General features: G+C 47.9%; 1 protein-coding gene across 1 annotated transcript in view; it reads left to right on the top strand.

Annotated features, from left to right (window-relative positions):
• Positions 1–17,806, top strand: part of LOC133396710 (sodium channel protein type 4 subunit alpha B-like) — an 82,936-nt gene that overhangs the window by 22,508 nt on the left and 42,622 nt on the right. Inside the window, exons 3-8 of the mRNA XM_061666829.1 lie at positions 2,490–2,654; positions 3,307–3,450; positions 6,013–6,131; positions 8,963–9,052; positions 9,143–9,271; positions 13,928–14,019. Of these exons, the coding sequence (XP_061522813.1) occupies positions 2,532–2,654; positions 3,307–3,450; positions 6,013–6,131; positions 8,963–9,052; positions 9,143–9,271; positions 13,928–14,019 (697 nt within the window). The 5' untranslated portion in view covers positions 2,490–2,531. The remainder of the gene's footprint in view (positions 1–2,489; positions 2,655–3,306; positions 3,451–6,012; positions 6,132–8,962; positions 9,053–9,142; positions 9,272–13,927; positions 14,020–17,806) is intronic.

A 17,806-nucleotide genomic window follows, 5' to 3' on the forward strand; every position in this document is an offset into this window, starting at 1 on the left:
TTCATTTCAATGGGCAAAGATGATTTGAGTGTTTGGCGTTACGGAACAACGGAACACAAGCAGCAAAAACCACACGGGCAGGAAACACGATCATGACGGGGAGCTTCTTGGTCGTGTGCATTTCCGAGGGGGCGGGGCCGATTGCTCCGCTTGATTGCGGTCTGAGGCGAGCGAGACGCGGCGGGGTCGTGGGCCGAACCGAGACGCGCCTTCTGCGCGAGCCGCGTCTTCATCACGCGCAATCACGACGCTCGGAGATCCTCCAATCAGACCCTCCTCGACTCACGACGACGAACGCTCCAGACGCTCTCAGGCTTTTCCCAGAGTCCCTCAAATGCACTCCACTTACATCACGTTTGTACTTGAGGGTTTTTCCTGTCTCGAATTGAGGCTGAGGTGCCCCGTTGTGATCATTCGCGTGTGCCCAACTGGCTCCAAAAACATTTTTTTGATTCAAGATGTTTATTTGTCACGTGGCCAGGAAAACCACAACAGTAATACTAGCAATGAAAATGTTACTTTTCTAGTGTCCTTCCCTGCACGCAAAGAATGTAAAAAGACAACAACAAAAAAAAGCACAATTGTAAATAAGCCACAGACGGGCTCATGGAAATTAGCATCGATGTTATGGTAAATTAAAAAAAAAAAAAAACATTTGTTTTGTCCTGTTCATCTTTTAGGTCAAGCAGAATGGAGGATCTGTTTCCCTTTGATGCTGGAACAGGTCTACTGTGTCACAGTGGAGTTTTCAAGCTGCAGCTGTGGTTTCTGGGTATTAAAATTGATATTTATTGAGAATCCGAGTCGATGGGTCGAACAGAACAAAGTTTCTAGAGGGGAGTGAAAAACGAAGACGTGGTGGCTCGTTGGTAGGTGTATGATTCTCGCTTTGGATGTTATGGTAATTCGAAGCCTTGAAACGACTGCGACTTGACACATACGGACAGACAGCATACAACAATAGTCACAGGCATACGGTACAATGTTCCCTCTTTGACATATTGCAGCCATTTGCTAAAAGCAATGAAGTTGATTTTCTTTCACACGCAGCACCCCATATTGACGGTAAAAAAAGAGGTATTTGCCGATTCATTCAAAAATAAAAACAGAACTATCACATGGCTGTAAGTGTCGAGACCCTCTCGCGTATTTTGAACTCCATTTCCTCGGATCATCCCTGAGATGGTTCTACGCCCATGTTGGAGTCCAGCTGTGTTTAATTATATTGATTGGGAAATTCATACACCTGCCTGCTAAGAACTTAGAGCTCCCAGTGCACGTGAGCGCAAATGAGAATTATGAGGCGGAAAGAACTGCCCCAAGAGCTCAGAGACAGAATTGCGGCATGGCGCAGATCTGGCTGAGGTTACCAAAGAATTTCTGCTGCACTTAATCTTCCTAAGAGCGGAGTGGCCTCCATAACCCTTAAATGGGACCACCGGGACTTTTAAAAAAAAAAAAAAAAAAAAAATTTGAAGCAAACTGAGCAATCGGCGGAGAACAGAAGAGCCTTAATGAGGTCGGTAAAGAAGAAGCCAAAGTTCCACAGAGCTCCACAGTTGCAGTAGGGAGATGGAGAACGATCTCGCAAGTCAAACATCTCTGCAGTCGGGCTTGATGGCAGAGAGGCCCGATACACCGAAGCCCGCGTCGACCGTTTCTGATAGTCTGGGAGTCCATCACACGTTGTTTGGCAAACTCTGTGCTGCCTTTCATGTGCGTGTTTCCGGTTTGCTGTAACAACTACGGCCCAAGTGATGACTCGGCCAATCTTAGAACACATCACAACGTGAGATAAAGATAATGGCATTCAAACAAACCGCAAATACAAAGTTCGGGGTACGTTTCAGTTTTTGCGTGAGTGTGGACACACATTTCTGGACTTGAACTTTTTAAAAACAAACAAATAAGAAAAAGATTGTTATAATATTTCAAATGCAACTCTGTCAACGATGACATGTTTTGACATCTGCGAAAGGCAGATCTGCATTTTAGTTTGAAGTCATCACGGCAAAGACAATAACGGAAGAGCGGAACAGGATTTCATGTTAAATTTTCGTGCGTAAAGAAGGTTTTGCCAGCGACTTCACTTATTATGTTGCTGCGTACATTCATGGCCTGAATCCTTTTTGGACTTGAAAATTCCTCTCTATTGTAAAGTTAAACAAATACCAAATGACAAAGTCATGCAAACAGTCAAATGTTCGGCCTGTAATTCCTAACTTTATTGTTGTAAGTGTTCAGGGACCAAAAAGGAAGTTATTTTATTCATTATCTTTTTTTAAATTAACCGGCTGATTAATTGGTTATCGGAATTTCATCTTGCCAAATATCAGAATCGGCTTCAGCCTAAAAATAAATCCATAATTGGTCGGGCCATAGTAAAAAGATAAAAAACAATCGCTTGAAATCAGTGAATGATAAATTGTGATATATTGGGGCTTAATGTGTACTTTGTGTACTTTGTGTGTGTGTGTGTGTGTGTGTAGCTGGTAGCGCGGGCCAGTCAGCAGCAGGATCAGGATGACAAGATGGCCGGCTGTGTGTTTCCAATGGGACCGGAGAGCTTTCAGCGCTTCACGCCGGACTCCCTGGTGGCCATCGAGCAGCGCATGGCCAAGGAAGAGGCCCGACGCAACAAACACTACCAGGAGGTAGCGCGCAGCCCAAACCGCCGGCGTGGACTCAAACCTTCTGACGCGGGATACGTTTTTCGAAGAATCATAATGCTCTGCACCCGCTGTTTCGTCCGAAATATTCTTCACCAAATTCAATTGAATTCATTCAAAATGATCCATCACGATTCCAAAAGTATCCATCGTCACTATCTGACGTGCACTGCTTTTACACTAACCACATGGCTGCAAACAGAGAGGGGCAAGTTCACGAACGCGCAGTCAGCGTCGACAACTCGGCCATTTGGTCGCAATATTGAACAAATTACGACTACTATTTTTCAAAATGTAAAATTGAAAAATGTAACGAAAACGCAACAAACGACAACAATTACATTTTTTATGTGTCCCATAAGCAGTCATTTATTCACGTTAGAAGTGCAACAATTAATCAACAACTAATGGATTATCAAATTAATTGACAACTACAACATATGTCGCAATTCAATTAAAAGCTCTGATTGTGACGAACAATCAGAGCTTTTAATTGGCTCCAAGGTGCGGTAGGGAGGACGAATCGCTTCGTTTTATTTATGTACAAGGAAGTCATTTTTGAAAATGATTTTACCTTAAAAAAGAAGCTTCAGAAAACTGAACCAGAAAGATGAATTTGTGTGTGCGCGCGCTCCAGGACCTTGGCGACGTGGAGGTCCCTCGGGCCCGGGCCGACCTGGAGGCGGGCAAACAGCTGCCGCGCATCTACGCCGACATCCCGTCTCACCTGGTGGGCGTGCCCCTGGAGGACATCGACCCGTACTACTTCCGAGATCAGAGGGTACGCCGAACGCGCCGCTACACGGCTGCCGCCAACCGCCAAGCTTTTTACCTCAGGCGTCGCCGACGCACTTCCAGGCGTTTCGTGACCGGGACAAGCAGTCAAACACACAAATACGAAATTGAAACTCTCGCGAGTGGCTGCTGTTGGGGGCGGAGGGGGCGGTGGCCCAGGGCTGACACCTGGGGGCGGGACATCCAAACGGGGTTTGATGTCCACCAAGCACACCCACGCCCCCGTCCACAAATTGGATTTCGGTCGAAACGAGTTCCGTTACGAGAGTTTTTAGTTACCAGCGCAGTCGCGCAATGAAATAAACTCGTAAGTCAAGGTAGAGTGGCGCCTTGAAATTTGAGTTTCATTTGTTCTGTGTCCCAATCATATCTCAAATCATCTCTTGAAATGAATGCAATTGCCATTAATCCATTCCTGGCTCCCCAAAAATCGCAGTAAAAAACCTTTGTTTCTAAAGAAGGAAAATTGCCCTCTGTAATATCGCGCTTTCTCAAAACAAACTCTATCAGGGGTGTCAAACTCATTTTCATCGCAGTTATGGTTCCACTTGGAGGGCCGTTCTGGCTGCAAACCCATATGATTGCCTCATATTATTACATGTACACAAATTCATGGATAATTACTTTTGAAATCAGAACCCAGTAAAAACTGTTTGTTCAACGACAGTATGAATCCATTTTATTTTCAAAGGGGTGTTGGTAACAAAAAAATGCTTGCAATATCTCAACATTTTTAAAAGTGTAGCCGGTTTGCCATTTGGGTATTTCAGCAAGAAACAGAAAGTCGACGCACACTCTCGCGGGCCACATAAAATGACGTGGCGGGCCGGATCTGGCCCCCGGGCCACCAGTTCGACACCTGCGCTCTTCTCAGCGCGGCACTAATGAGTAGTACTTTGCAAAGGATAACGATTACATGACTGCGATTAATGACATGATCTGTCTTCATGTTTTGCTGCACCGTTTGTGTTCGGACATCCGTTGCTTCAATGTTCCGAAGACGCCAGTTAGCGCAAATCGTACGGCGTTTCTCACGATGTCTCAGGGTTAGCATTAAGCCAGTGGCCCAAAGGCCAAGTTAGGTGGTCGTCCAATTCTTTCAACGTCACCTGAGAGTGGCAATGAAGTTTTTTTTTTTTTTTCAAGAAATATTTACGAATTCTATCTGCCAAACTGCTGCTTGTTGCTCACTGCCACCACGCAGTCAAAACCAAGAAATCGCCCGAACGACATCTCGCATCGCAGTCAACTCTTGACTCTCAAGGGACCGCAGTTGTGTTTGTATGTCAGAATGTTGCGTGACAAATCCTCAAAATCTTACCAAGAATATTTGTCCTATTTTGAGTCAGAACTAAAGTGATTACACTTCAAATAAGACTCCTCACTTATTTTTAGTCAGTTCTCACTTGTTACAAGCCAAATTTCACTTGAAATAAGTAGAGAAATGTGTCATTGTATTGCCATTGAAATGTACTTATTTCAAGTCAGAAATAGCTGGAAACAAGTGAAAATTGTCCAAAAACAAGTTGCTGTATTTTTTAGGTTATGAGTCTTATTTTAAGTGCATTAGATTAGTTTTGACTGGAAATGAGACAAATATTCTTGGTATAAGAATCAGAATCATCTTTATTTGCCAAGTGTGTCTAAAAAACACACAAGGAATTTGTCTCCGCTAGATTGTGAGCTTTTGCAGTGTGGTAAGCAGGAGAGCATGTGTGCACTTGTATTTCCGGTTGGCGTCGCCCGCCTCGCCCGAGCGCCGCCGCGGGAGACAAAGCGAAAAGCGACGTGAGGCTGGCGAGCGATGTGTCGCCGTCCCTCGCCAGCCTCACATCGCGCCGACTTCCTCTTGAGGGACCGGCCGGCCTCCCTCCACGGCTCTGCGCCGTTTGCAGCATCGCGTTTGTGTTGGCTGTGCCAGTTTTGCGGAGGGGAAGCCAAAAACAGAAAGACACATTCAGACTCGCTGCGAGACTCGTGAAAATGATCGTTTATCATCTCGGCAAGAGGTGTGCAAACCTTTTCTTCTGAGAAATGGAAGGACGTATACTGCAGTCGCTGCTTGATTAAACGTGAGGACAAGTGCACAGCGGTTGTGAGCTCGAGCACAGTCGTCCATGTTTCGTGAAGGTCATTGGCAATTGTATAAAAGAGAAGTATTCAACGAACGTCCAGTGTGTAAGCTGCTTTTGCAGTGTGGTTGTTGTTCCTTCTCATAAGAATATTAAATCACATATAATATTAAAGCCCGAGATATTTCAGTCATTCTAACTCTTAACAGCCCGCTACCTCTGGAACTCTCTTCCTACTCCAATGTGTGATGCTGCTCCCTGGGACATTGTTCCAACATCTCCTCGATCTGTTCACCACAGCGTACATTTAACATGAACACACACACTCCTATCAAGACTTGATTTAATTAGCCCCGTGAGTTATTCATAAGCATCCCCTGAAAGGCTCGACATAAATCAAATTTCTTATTATTGTGAACAAAATGCTTTCTGTGTGTGAGTGTGTCTTTGATTGTTCTTGTTGTTTTTGTTGTCAGACCTTCATAGTGCTGAACAAAGGCAAAGCCATCTTTCGCTTCAACGCCACGTCGGCGCTCTACTTCTTCAGCCCCTTCCACCCCGTGCGCACCATCGCCATCAGGATCCTGGTGCACTCATATCCTTGTCGGCGAGCCCCGGGTAGGCTGCGACGCGAGGTGCGCAGGTCACCTCATGAAGGTGAAGTATCGTGGAGGGAGCGTCCGAGATTATTGCATTTCCAGTAGGTTCAGGGAGGATGTTTTTGATGCCGAAGATTTCGACCATAAGTCGACCATGAGAGACGCAACAACTACGACATCGAGCTGGGTCCGTCACAATGAGACTCGACTCCGCTCGCTTCAAATGTGTTCGGACGTAACTGGACAATTTAATTGGGAATTTGGCGGGGACTCGACTCCCTCTAAATTTAGTGAGGGCGCGACTCGCTTTAAATTGAGTGGGGACTCGACTCCGATTGCTCGAAATCTATTGAGGACTCTACTCGCTTGCAATTTAGTCGGGAGTCGATTCAACTCGACTGGCTTGAGTTTTGCCACATGAACTTTACAGGAAATACTTACACGTGTGACTTACTCCCAACTCTGCAGTCGGCTGACAGCGAACGTGACAGACATGACCTCACACCTGAAATCCCCCCCCTCCCATTTCCCAATGCCCCCCAGTGTCCTCACCTCACACTCTATTCTTAGCAAGCGCGGCGGCTGCTGCCGTTGAGAGATGGCGAGTCGCCGGACACGCCGCTGTTGTCGGGGGATAAGCGGGTGAAGAGGTCGGCGACCGAGGTGCGGTGCTGCTGATGTGGCGCTTGGGGCAGGAGGGGAGAGGTGGGGGGGGGGGGCGGGGAACCGGGTGGCGTCCTGATGAAGTGGACGCTCGGAGTTTTTATGAGTGTTTGTGTGCCAACAAGAGCCTTCTGGATTTTGGCCCACCAGCGCGGCGCCACCGTGACAAGCTATGCCGTGATGTGACGCGCACACGCGGTTATTTGGCGATTGTGTCTCGCTCAAGTGTCACCTTTGATCCCGCTGTCCTCCGGGGCCTCGCTGCACCACGGGCGTCAGACGCCAGGCCGGGCCAGGCATCGTGCGGCAGCGCCCGGCGCCGCAGCGGAGGGCACGCGTACGCGAACAACGGAGCGCTCGCCAGGCAAAGCGCCGTCAAAACATCCAGGATTGGAAGCCCAAATGTCCGCACTGCGTGGCGGGCGTGCAAATCGCGAGACCCGCCGTGCTGCCGGCAGGAAGTCGTCCTTCACAATAAAAGTTGAAAGCCGCCCCGTCGAGGCGCGGGCGGCTTAATGGTGGCCCGGGAGCTCGCTGCCGGTGACCTGTCATTACGCCGCAATTAGCCGCCCGCTTACGTTGTTTACGCAGGTCTCACGCGACTATTTGGTTCCCGCAATTACGATTCGTTTATAGCGAGATTGACAGCAGGCCCCGCCCGCTTCCCGCACAAGCGGCGAGTTGGAGGCGACGTTTGGCTTCCGACACACGCCCAGCATTTATTCTGCAGCCACCGCATCCGGCTTCACGCTCGTACACTAGTACATTATTTGTCAGCTCTAGGAAGACAATTCAGCTCACTAGTTTCTCCACTACTAGTTACAGTTTTGGCCTACTAGTATGCAATTTAACCTTCGTCGTTAAGTATGAAAAGTCATTTTAGCATGTGCTGTATTTGATGTCCAGCTTAAGTACACTCTTTGCCCTCACTAATTCGGAGCACTAGTACGACTCGAGCACTCGGTTAAAATGACTGTCTTTCTAGTAACGTTCTTTCCATTACTATTACCACCTCGGGCCTACTAGTGCGCAGTTAAGCTGAACGAGTGAAGCTTAGCGCTTGTCCTCTTGATATCCAGTTTAGGGTGCAAGCACTAGAACACTATTTGTCGTCACAATTAAGAGAATTCAGTGCACCATTAGAATGACTGTTTGTCTTTCTAGTAGCATTTTTTTCCACCACTGGTACCCGTTTTGGCCTACTCGTACTCAATTGAACTGTAGTAGTAAACTAACAAAAGTCGGTTGAGCAGTTATTTGATACCCTTGATATCCAACTTGAGGTCCATGTACTAGTAGGCCCCTTGTCCTCACTAGTAGGACAACTTTGCCAAACTAGTAGAACGACTACATCTTACAAATGAGTCAAAACTGGGCACCAGTTGACAACTGAATACTAGTACTAATAGTGACATTATAAAATTCTACTTGTTAATCCATGCTTCATCGGTAGCACTAGTAACGCATAGATCTCAACGAGTGTGTACTAATTATCTTATTGGTAACATGTAGCGGTTCTACTAGTATGCCAAAGGGTTCCTTCTAGAACATTCACTGGCATGTCCCTACTCGTGTACAGAAATGTCATACTAGTAAGGTTTAATTGAGTACTAGAAGGCTAAAAGTTCCACCAGTGGTGGAATTGTTTTTACTAGTAAAGCGGGCAAAGGGAGTACTTGTACTTTGAACTTAAGCTGGACATCAAGGATATTGAATAAATGCTCAAAGAGATGGATATACTAGTATGCGCTCCATTATCACTAGTAAGACAACCACTTGTTGCAAAACTATGCACTAGTTGATGTCTGGGTGACATTGTAAAGTTCTTCCCATGAACATCTTGTGCTTCACTTGTTGTACTAGTAGCGCATAGCTGTCAACTAGTAATGTGTAGTTTTTTCTAATTGCATGCCAAAGTGTTCATACTGGTGTGCAGAATGTCATACAATAGTGGGAAAAAATTACGAGTAAGACTTGGTCATTCTACTAGTGCGATGAATTGTCCAAGTAGTGAAGCCAAAGAGCGTACTAGTACATGGACCATAAGCTGGATGTCGAATAAATGCTCAAATGAATTTGTGTACCAGTACGTGCTTTGTTGCGACTAGTAGGACGACATAGCGGTACTAGTCGTAATGTTGTCGTTGTTCCTTAACGGCGTCACGCTGTTCAGCCTGTTCATCATGTGCACCATCCTGACCAACTGCTGCTTCATGGCCATGTCCGAGCCCGCCGCCTGGGCCAAATACGTCGAGTGAGTACAACCTCCACTCGTCAAATTGTCGAGCGGAGGACCGCCCGTTTCAGAGGCGTCGTCTTCTCGCGTGTTGCCGCTGCCCCGCAGGTACACGTTCACGGGCATCTACACCTTCGAGTCGCTCATCAAGATCTTGGCCAGGGGCTTCTGCGTGGGACCCTTCACCTTCCTGCGGGACCCCTGGAACTGGCTGGACTTCAGCGTCATCGTCATGGCGTGAGTGACGCGCGACACGCACGCGTGGGCGAGAACTTTTCAACGCGAACAAAAGCGAGCAAATCCCGACGGTTCGGGTCACCGGCACTTACGGTATTATAGAAGAGAAAGCTTAGTTACGTAGCTCGTAACTTTGATTTGCAAGACCCAAAAAGAAGCTGCATGTACATTTGTAGGGCGGAAGTTTTGTTGAAGTTTGTCACGTTGTATAAGGTGATAACTTATGTGATATTTCTCACATTAAAACAGTTTGTCATGTTAAAATGTCAAATTTCTCACGTAATGTGAAGCTTATGTTCAAACATGAAAAGCATCACATTAAAATGTGAAATGTATCGTGTTAAAACATGGAATTTCTCACGTCATACGCTTCCGAACTGGCGCACCTACCGACGATCCTGAAATCCCAAACAGCATTTTTTGTGAAAGATCACGCGATCTAATCTTTCATTTCGACCAGCTGCAAACGCCGGTGCCGTCGCGGCCGGCCGCTTTTCCGCGTCACGCCAGCGCGAGCGTCTGGGCGGACGTGTTTGCAGCGTCAGCGAGAATTCAGCCGTCAGCAGGAAACTTTTATTGAGGTCAAGTCAGCTGAGCGGCAACATGGCCGCCAAGAGGGCAGGCGACAACGCACGCTCGGCACAAAAGTGCTGTTCTAAGTACTGGACTGCACTGGTTTGAAAAACGCTTTTATTTGTTTTTCTTTTAGTGGAGGACAATGCGCAAAACATGCATTAATGCTAAGATATTAAATGTACTTAAAGCCAACGAAATCTGAGCTCGGTGTTATCTGTGATGAAGATTTAAAATAAAATGGGATCTCTTTTCAACATCACTTTTATTGCAGTTCAATTTCCAACTATTTTGAGAATTGAATAATCATTTAGAGACCTTGTTTAACTTCTAATTGTCCAAATCTTCTGATTTCAGCCTGTCAACATTCAATATTCTCCAATTTTTGTAGTCCTCCATGAAAGCAGACTGTCCAGTCCTCTCGAGAGGGGTTGGACTCTCTTCTACTCCGGAGTTGCCCACGGTGAGAGGCGGCGAGCAGGTGCGGGTATACTTATTGCCCCCCGGCTCGGCGCCTGTACGTTGGGGTTCACCACGGTGGACGAGAGGGTGCCCTCCCTCCGCCTTCGGGTGGCGGGACGGTTCCTGACTGTTGTTTGTGCCTGTGCGCCAAACAGCAGTTCAGAGTCCCCACCCTTTTTGGAGTCCTTGGAGGGGGTGCTGGGGACACACGTGCGCTTGGCACCAGGACAGCCTTGGTCGCAGCTCGATGATCGGCTTTGTGGTCGTGTCGTCGGACCTGGGGCCGCATGTCTTGGACATTCGGGTGAAGAGAGGCGGCGAGTCGACTCCGACGGTGGGGGAAGGTGGCGGTCCGACGTGGCAGGCCCAAACGTATTGTGAGGCTCTGCTGGGAACGTCTGGCAGAATCCCCTGTCAGAAGGAGTTTCAACTCCCGCCTCCGGCAGAACTTCACCCACGTCTCGGGGGAGGCGGGGGACATGGAGTCCGAGCGGACCATGTTCTGCGTCTCCATTGCCGAGGCGGCAATGGAATAATGGATGATAATTTTATTATTCTGATATGCGGCAGGCCAGACAGAAACAAAGTATTTGTACACGGCGTTGGCCCGTTCCAGCCTGACGGGGGGGGGGGGGGGGGGGGGGTGAGTGCGACCTTTCCACTTCAGTAATTGAGTGACTGATCAAAATCTCGAAGCTTCAGTTTGATTAGCGATCTGGCGGCAATCAATCAGACAGAGCGGCCGAGCGCCGCGCGAGCTCTGCGCTCGGCGCCGGGAAGATAAACGAGCACAACGAAGCGATCGCATCAATAGTTGATCCCCCCTCGGGCTCGGCCCACGGTTAGCGCGTCTAATCAAGCGCTGTCTCCCCCGCTGCCTAAATTGAAGTGTTTTGATGAAAGTGCCCTCGCTCGCCCGCCGCCGCGTCTGCGGGGTGGCGTCAGGTGACCCCCGAGGCCGCCCGCCACGGGGCAAAATGGCCACTCTCAAGGACAACCCCGCCGTTAAAACGGTTAGCGTGCACATCTGCCGCCTGCTGTGTGACATGTTGCCGCTCATCCTGACGGAAAAGAAATCAATAAAATCACTGCAATTGCGTTCCGGACATGAATCAAGGTACGTTTGAGCAAATATTACAGAAACTCAAACATTACAAAGGTTCACTCAATGAAGCGGAATTTGAGGAAATGTACAACCGCACTTCCTGCTCCATGTTCTGCTCTTATTTCATTATGTCTTCATGTCGTCAGTAACACACAGAGGTGCGCGCGCACAATGTCCGCGTGTGCACATCCTTGACCTGCGGGCCGTCCTGCAGGCCAATGGATCTTTAGCGGCACAGGGACACATAAGTCACATATTAGCGCGCGCGCACACGCACACACTCACTGTGCCCCTGAAACGTCACCTCAAGCTTTATTAAAAGCAGAGTGATGGTCAGTGAATAGACACACCCCTCCGGACACGCGCACACAGACTGACGGATGCTCTCAGCTCCTCCCACTGAGTCACAATTGCCATGGTAACAGTGTCCCGCCCCCTCTTCTGCCTCCAATCAAACTGCTGCTCTAATGGCCTGCGTCACATGACAGCAGTCAGTGTCACATGACAGTAAAAGCATTACATGCGAGCGTCACATGACAGTGTTACATGACGACGTCACGTCAGCTAGCGACACACGACAGTCAGCGTCACGTGACGGTAATCGGCGTCAGACGGCAGCCAACAGCACATGGCAGTAGTCAAATGACTTTATAGGACAGTAATCAGCGTCACATGGCGGCCGACGTCACATGACACCAGTCAGCGTGCCGTGCCAGTTCTCTTGTACAGCGTTCCCCTGGGCACGGCGGCGTCGGAAGCGCTCCCGTGATAAAGTGACCAGGTGCTAAACGTAAAAGTCCCATTTGACACGTTTGCATAGCACTAACAAGTACAACGTGAAGCTTTTACCGCCCCCGCCAGCGCCGCCGGGCGGCATCGGCGCCACCCCTAACGACCGCCCCCCTTCCCCCGTCCCCTCGCCCCCCTACACTAATTCAATCAATCTGCCAGTCAAGGGGGAGAAATATGAGCGCTCCTCCAAGGCCGTTAGCACTCTTAGGCCAGCCGCCGAATCGCCAGCCGTCGGCCGCATGAAAGAGAGCAACTGCTATCCGTGTTTCCGAACCTTTACTGCGTTACGGAACATATTTTACATGAGAAAAACATTTCAACTCTAAATCGTCCATAGGTATGAATGTGAGTGCGGATGGTTGTTTGTTTATACTGTATGTGCCCCGCGATTGGCTGGCAACCAGTTCAGGGTGTACTCCGCCTCCTGCCCGCAGTTAGCTGGGATAGGCTCCGGCGCGCCCGCGACCCGCGTGTAGAAAACGGATGCGTGGATGGACAAACATGTCACCGTGACTGCCCGTCCCTATACGTCGCTGGCGAAGGGCTCATATTGGCCGATTAATCGTTTGGGCGCAGCTAAAAATACTTCAAACGTACATTTATCCAAAGTAGGATCAGAACAGTTACGCACATATTGCTTATTATCCACATTGTTATTATAATTGCAAGTAAATAATAGCGTATCAAATGTTTTGCGCATATAAAGGAGAGTTTGAACAGGTAGGTTTTGAGCACTTATGATTGAGTTTACTGGTTTGAATTTGTATGCGTTCATTTGAAGATGATGACGAAAGAAGTTTGTTGTCAGTCGCTTTCTATTTTGATTATTATAATTGATTGAGGGTGTCAGAAAGAGACGTGTGAGAGTTCTGTTTTGTCTTCTTCTGTTGTCGTTATTGTCGCTGCTGCACGCACCACACTGCCCCCCGCAGGCTGTTAACAGAGTTTATCAAAGTAGGAAACCTGCAGGCGCTGAGAACCTTTCGAGTCCTGAGAGCCCTGAAAACCATCTCTGTCATCCCAGGTAAGACCGCCACCCACGGAACCCGGGCGTGCGGGGGGGCCGCCCACCCAACGGGCAGCGCGCCATCGCGGTGTGGTCGTAAACGTCTTCCTGTGTCCGTCCCGTGTGTGTTCAGTCCCCGCTTCCCACGGCCGCGGGACCGCCCAAGGAGAATTCCGCCAGGGAGCGGAAAACAGGAAGCCACCTGGAGGGTGTTAGTAGCCTAGTAGCCATATCCTTGATATCCAGATTTAGGTCCATATACTAGTACACTCTGTCTTCTCTAGTAGGACAATTCAGTGCAGTAGTAAAACAACTGTGTCTTTGTAGTAGTGTTTTTTCCACTACTATTGCCACTATCGGCCTACTATTGTGTAAGTAAACCTTACTAGTCAACTATGGAAAACCATTGGGGTATTTATTTGACAGTCGAATGACTAGGGTGCACTAGTAGAATGACTGTCTTACTTTTTCCACTACTTGTGCCACTTTTAGACTAGTAGAACTCAATTAAACCTCACCAATAAGTACATGGACCTTAAGTTGGATGTAAGGAAATGGAATAAATGCTGGGCTGAGCTTTCCATGGCGTCGTGCCTCCAGGTGGCGTCTGCGTGCGTGTCCGCCTCGATGGCGACGTGTCCGATGGCGCACGTGCGTGTTTGTGTGTCTGTGCGTGACGCCTTCTTGTGTGTCTTTGTGTTGTCTGGCCTCGTTGCAGATATGTCACCGAGTTTGTCGACCTGGGTAATGTGTCGGCCTTGCGGACGTTCAGGGTGCTGCGAGCGCTCAAAACCATCTCAGTCATCCCAGGTGAGCGCGCGACGCCGCCCGCCACCTCAACCAGCCGCCGCGTGGCAGCAAACGTACGGCGTGATGCACGTTAGTAGAATGCAGGACACAAGTGGACATGAGAGGTTGAGAACACAGCGGACAAACAACATCTGACCGGCACCTTCTTTTAAAGGAGACATATTATGCAATTTCTTTCACCCTTTAAAAGTTCCCACGTGGCTTCGTAATGTGGCTGTGGCATGATTTTGAAAAATACCTCAAGAGATGACCCACGATCCTTCGAAAAAAAGAGGACAGGCAGTCTGGAAAATGAATAGATGCAGAGACAGATGTGTGGAAATGGGACCCTTTAGTTCCCAACAGTTCCCCAGCTGTCAAGTGGGAAGGAAATTGTCGAGAGACTTCGTGGACAGCCCGTAGTTTTTCAACATGTTTCTTGCCATGGGGAAATTGGCTCGTTTTTAGGGGCGTGTCTGTCTCATGCAATGCGTTAGCCCTCGCCCCGCCCCGTCCGTACTGCGGGCCAATGGCGAGCCGGGCTTTTGTCCGATTGACAACGGGTGGGCCGGAGGAGGTCGGTCCACCAACTCCTCTCTGGCCCCCAAATGTGGAAAATAAGCAAATGCCCACGGCGGTTAATTTATAGGGTTGTCCCGATCCGATCACGTGATCAGAAAACGCGGCCAATTTTCAGCAGATCCGTATCGGGTGAAACAGATCTTATTTCTTTATTTTTAAAATTGTAAAGGTGACAAACAGAGCTTTGCTATGTAACTAAATACAGTGGAACCTCGATTTAACGGACTGGCATGCTAATTCATTAGCCGTGTGCTGTCACGAGCTAGCGGCGCTAGTGAACATGCAGGCCTGAGTTTAAACCCCGGCCAAAAGAGGTCAGTTAAAGGAGATCGTTTAGATAGCTATTGCGCATCTTTTTCTTCTTAATGCATTGCAGCGGTATCGCATCCAGAGTCTGTATCGGCAGATACGCGAAATCAAGTGACTTGGACTCGGACCCGGGTGCAAAAAAAATGTGATCGGGGACATCTTCACGGTGAAGTCATTTTTGTGCCACTCCATCTACACAATTATTTGTATACAAACGATAAAAAGCCCGTTGTCCATATGTCCCCTTTAAAGTCTTCAGAGCTTCTTTTAAAATTCTAAACAAGTTACCCTGACTTAGCGGTACAGCAGCTACTTTGCTGACGTCTTGCCGCTCATTTATATTTGGAAAATGTTTCTGACTTTTGTCAAGTTCCTCCAAATATTCAAAATGTTAACACTCTGCAATACAAAAGACACAAAGTAAAAAAATGTGAAAGCTGATGCAAGCTGACCTCTGTATGCTTCCACTTAGCATGTTAGCAAGTAGCTTCGACTGTACTTGTAGCCAAATAACAAAAGTCGTAACAACAACACATAGTTGTGCGCCTTCAAAAAAGAAACCGAAGCGACGCTGGTAGCTTTTGTTCGCGTTTAAGCACGTCATTTGATTCAAAATGTGTGGATTAAAAATGTTAGCTTGCCGGTGATTGACTGCTGCCGGGCTTTTTCCTCCATGTTTTCTTCCTGTTTCCTTGTCTTCTTCGTCGTCGTCTTTTTCTTCTTTGTCTTCTTCTTCTTGCATTGCTCCAAAGTGCTTTTGTTTTGTTAGCTTGTCTGCGTAGATTGTCAGTCATTCAGGTCGTCCGCAAAAGTTGAGAGGAGGCAACAGTCCGGTTGACTCCATTCGACTTTTTCCTTCTGTTAGCTTGGCCACCTTGCTAGTCTTTGGCTGTGTTGGGAATCAGCTACTCATTCTGTACTCCCTAAGCAGTGTTTTTGCATAGTGGACCTCGATAGTTTCGTAAAATGTCTACTGAAAATCCCTCTCTAGTGATTTAGGGAGTCAGGAATGAGTGAATGATTCCGAACGCAGCTTTCGGAATCATGCGCTCACTCTTGACTTAATTTTTGTTGAGTGGACCATGTGCTTGACTCCAGGACTGAAACGATTAATCGAATACTCCCTTATCTGTACAGAGGGTTTTTATATAGTCGATTGAATAGTTGACTTATGAACCAAATGCAAAATAGTTATGGGACACTAAACAGGCATGCCATTAATTGCGTCAAAAATGATAAACAAATCAATGATTATAACATTCTATTTATTCAAGCTGAAAATGAATATAAACTTTTCACTTTCTGTCCATCCCTTTTGTGATGTGTTGCTCTACTTACCGCATTTCCACGACCACAAGGTGCACCGCATTAAAAGGCGCAGTCTCAGTTACGGGGCCTATTTCTGTATTTAACACACACACACACATATATATATGTATATGTATATATATATAAGGCGCACCGTATTATTGGGCGCAGCCATGATAAAACATAAGCTAGCTTAAAACATACGGTAGCATGCATGCACGCTAAAACAATGTTTTTAAAAAGGCAGTGGGAGCAAAACTGAGTTCGTTTCTACTTTATTGAAGTATTTAACAATGTACTCACTTTATTTTTGGATCAATCCTCATCCACAAATCCATCAAAGGCCTCATCTTCTGTATCCGAAATGAACAGCTGGGCAAGTTCTCCATCAAACACGCCGGGTTCCCTCTCGTCACCGTCGGAGTCGGTCTCGTCGCCGTGCGGCTCCTCAGAAAGGATGCCGGCTTTTACGAAAGCTCGAACAACAGTGCAAGCGGACGCGTTAGCCCGAGCGTCCGCAATCCATTCACAAATTGTGGCGTAACTCGCCCGGCGCTGCCTCCTAGTCTTAGTAAAGCCGTGTTCGCCATCTGTCATCCGTCGCTCCCACGCCGCTCGCAACGTCACCTTGAACGCCCCGTTTACACCGATGTCCAGCGGTTGGAGTTCCTTCGTCAAGCCTCCCGGAATGATGGCGAGCTCCGAGTTATTGCACTCAGTCGAATGGTGACCGTAGATCCGCTTCTCCCGTCTGTTCTTTGCTCATTAATCCATTGCTCGAGTTGGTCTTCCAACTCGGGCCACCTCGCCTTGTTTCTGCGGAAACTCGGCTTTGTCTTCTTGACTTGACGAAGCTCGTTTTCCTGCTTCCTCCACTTGCGAACCACGGATTCGTTGCTCTTGAATTCTCTCGCGGCTGCCCGATTCCTCTGTTCCTCCGCGTAACTGTTAGCTTGCAGTTTAAACTGTGCTTCGTCAGCGCGTGTCTTCGTAGGTGCCATTTTCGGGGGTCCTTAGCCAAAACCCACGTTGTTTTGCACAATGCACACCCCGCCGCTATATACCTCCTGGGGGCGTGCCTTTAGCGTCCTCTGTCACGGGCACCCTCCCCCCTTTACGTCCGCATGCTGTCCTCGGTCACGTCCGCCTTTCCTCTATATAAGCAGCGTGTCGGCAGGAAATGCTCCCAGTCGGTCACGCGGAGCGCTCATCGAAGTCACACAACAACATTTACAGATTTTGGAACTCGATGCACACATAAGGCGCCCTGTCCATTTTGGAGAAAATGTAATACTTTTAAATGCGCCTTATGGTCGTGAAAATACGGGAGATTTTTTTTGGTTAGGGTTAAAAAAAAAAAAATCAAACAATAGCCTGGAAATGTAAATTCATTTTTCTCTCCATGCGCATTGCATCATGTATGATATATTGCTTTCCTCGTGACCATCAGCCTCTTGCGGAGGTCAAATCGCCTAACCTTTATGCTTCCTTTCGAACATAATGAAAGACGGCACCGTTTAGAAGGAATTCGACTCCACTTTTCTGAACTGATTGCGTGACGGCCAGTATTGCTGACATAAGTGTCTAGCGCGAAACCACTATTTTAAGG

This window comes from Phycodurus eques, chromosome 21 (assembly GCF_024500275.1).
Source record: "Phycodurus eques isolate BA_2022a chromosome 21, UOR_Pequ_1.1, whole genome shotgun sequence".
In the NCBI taxonomy this organism is placed as follows: domain Eukaryota; kingdom Metazoa; phylum Chordata; class Actinopteri; order Syngnathiformes; family Syngnathidae; genus Phycodurus; species Phycodurus eques.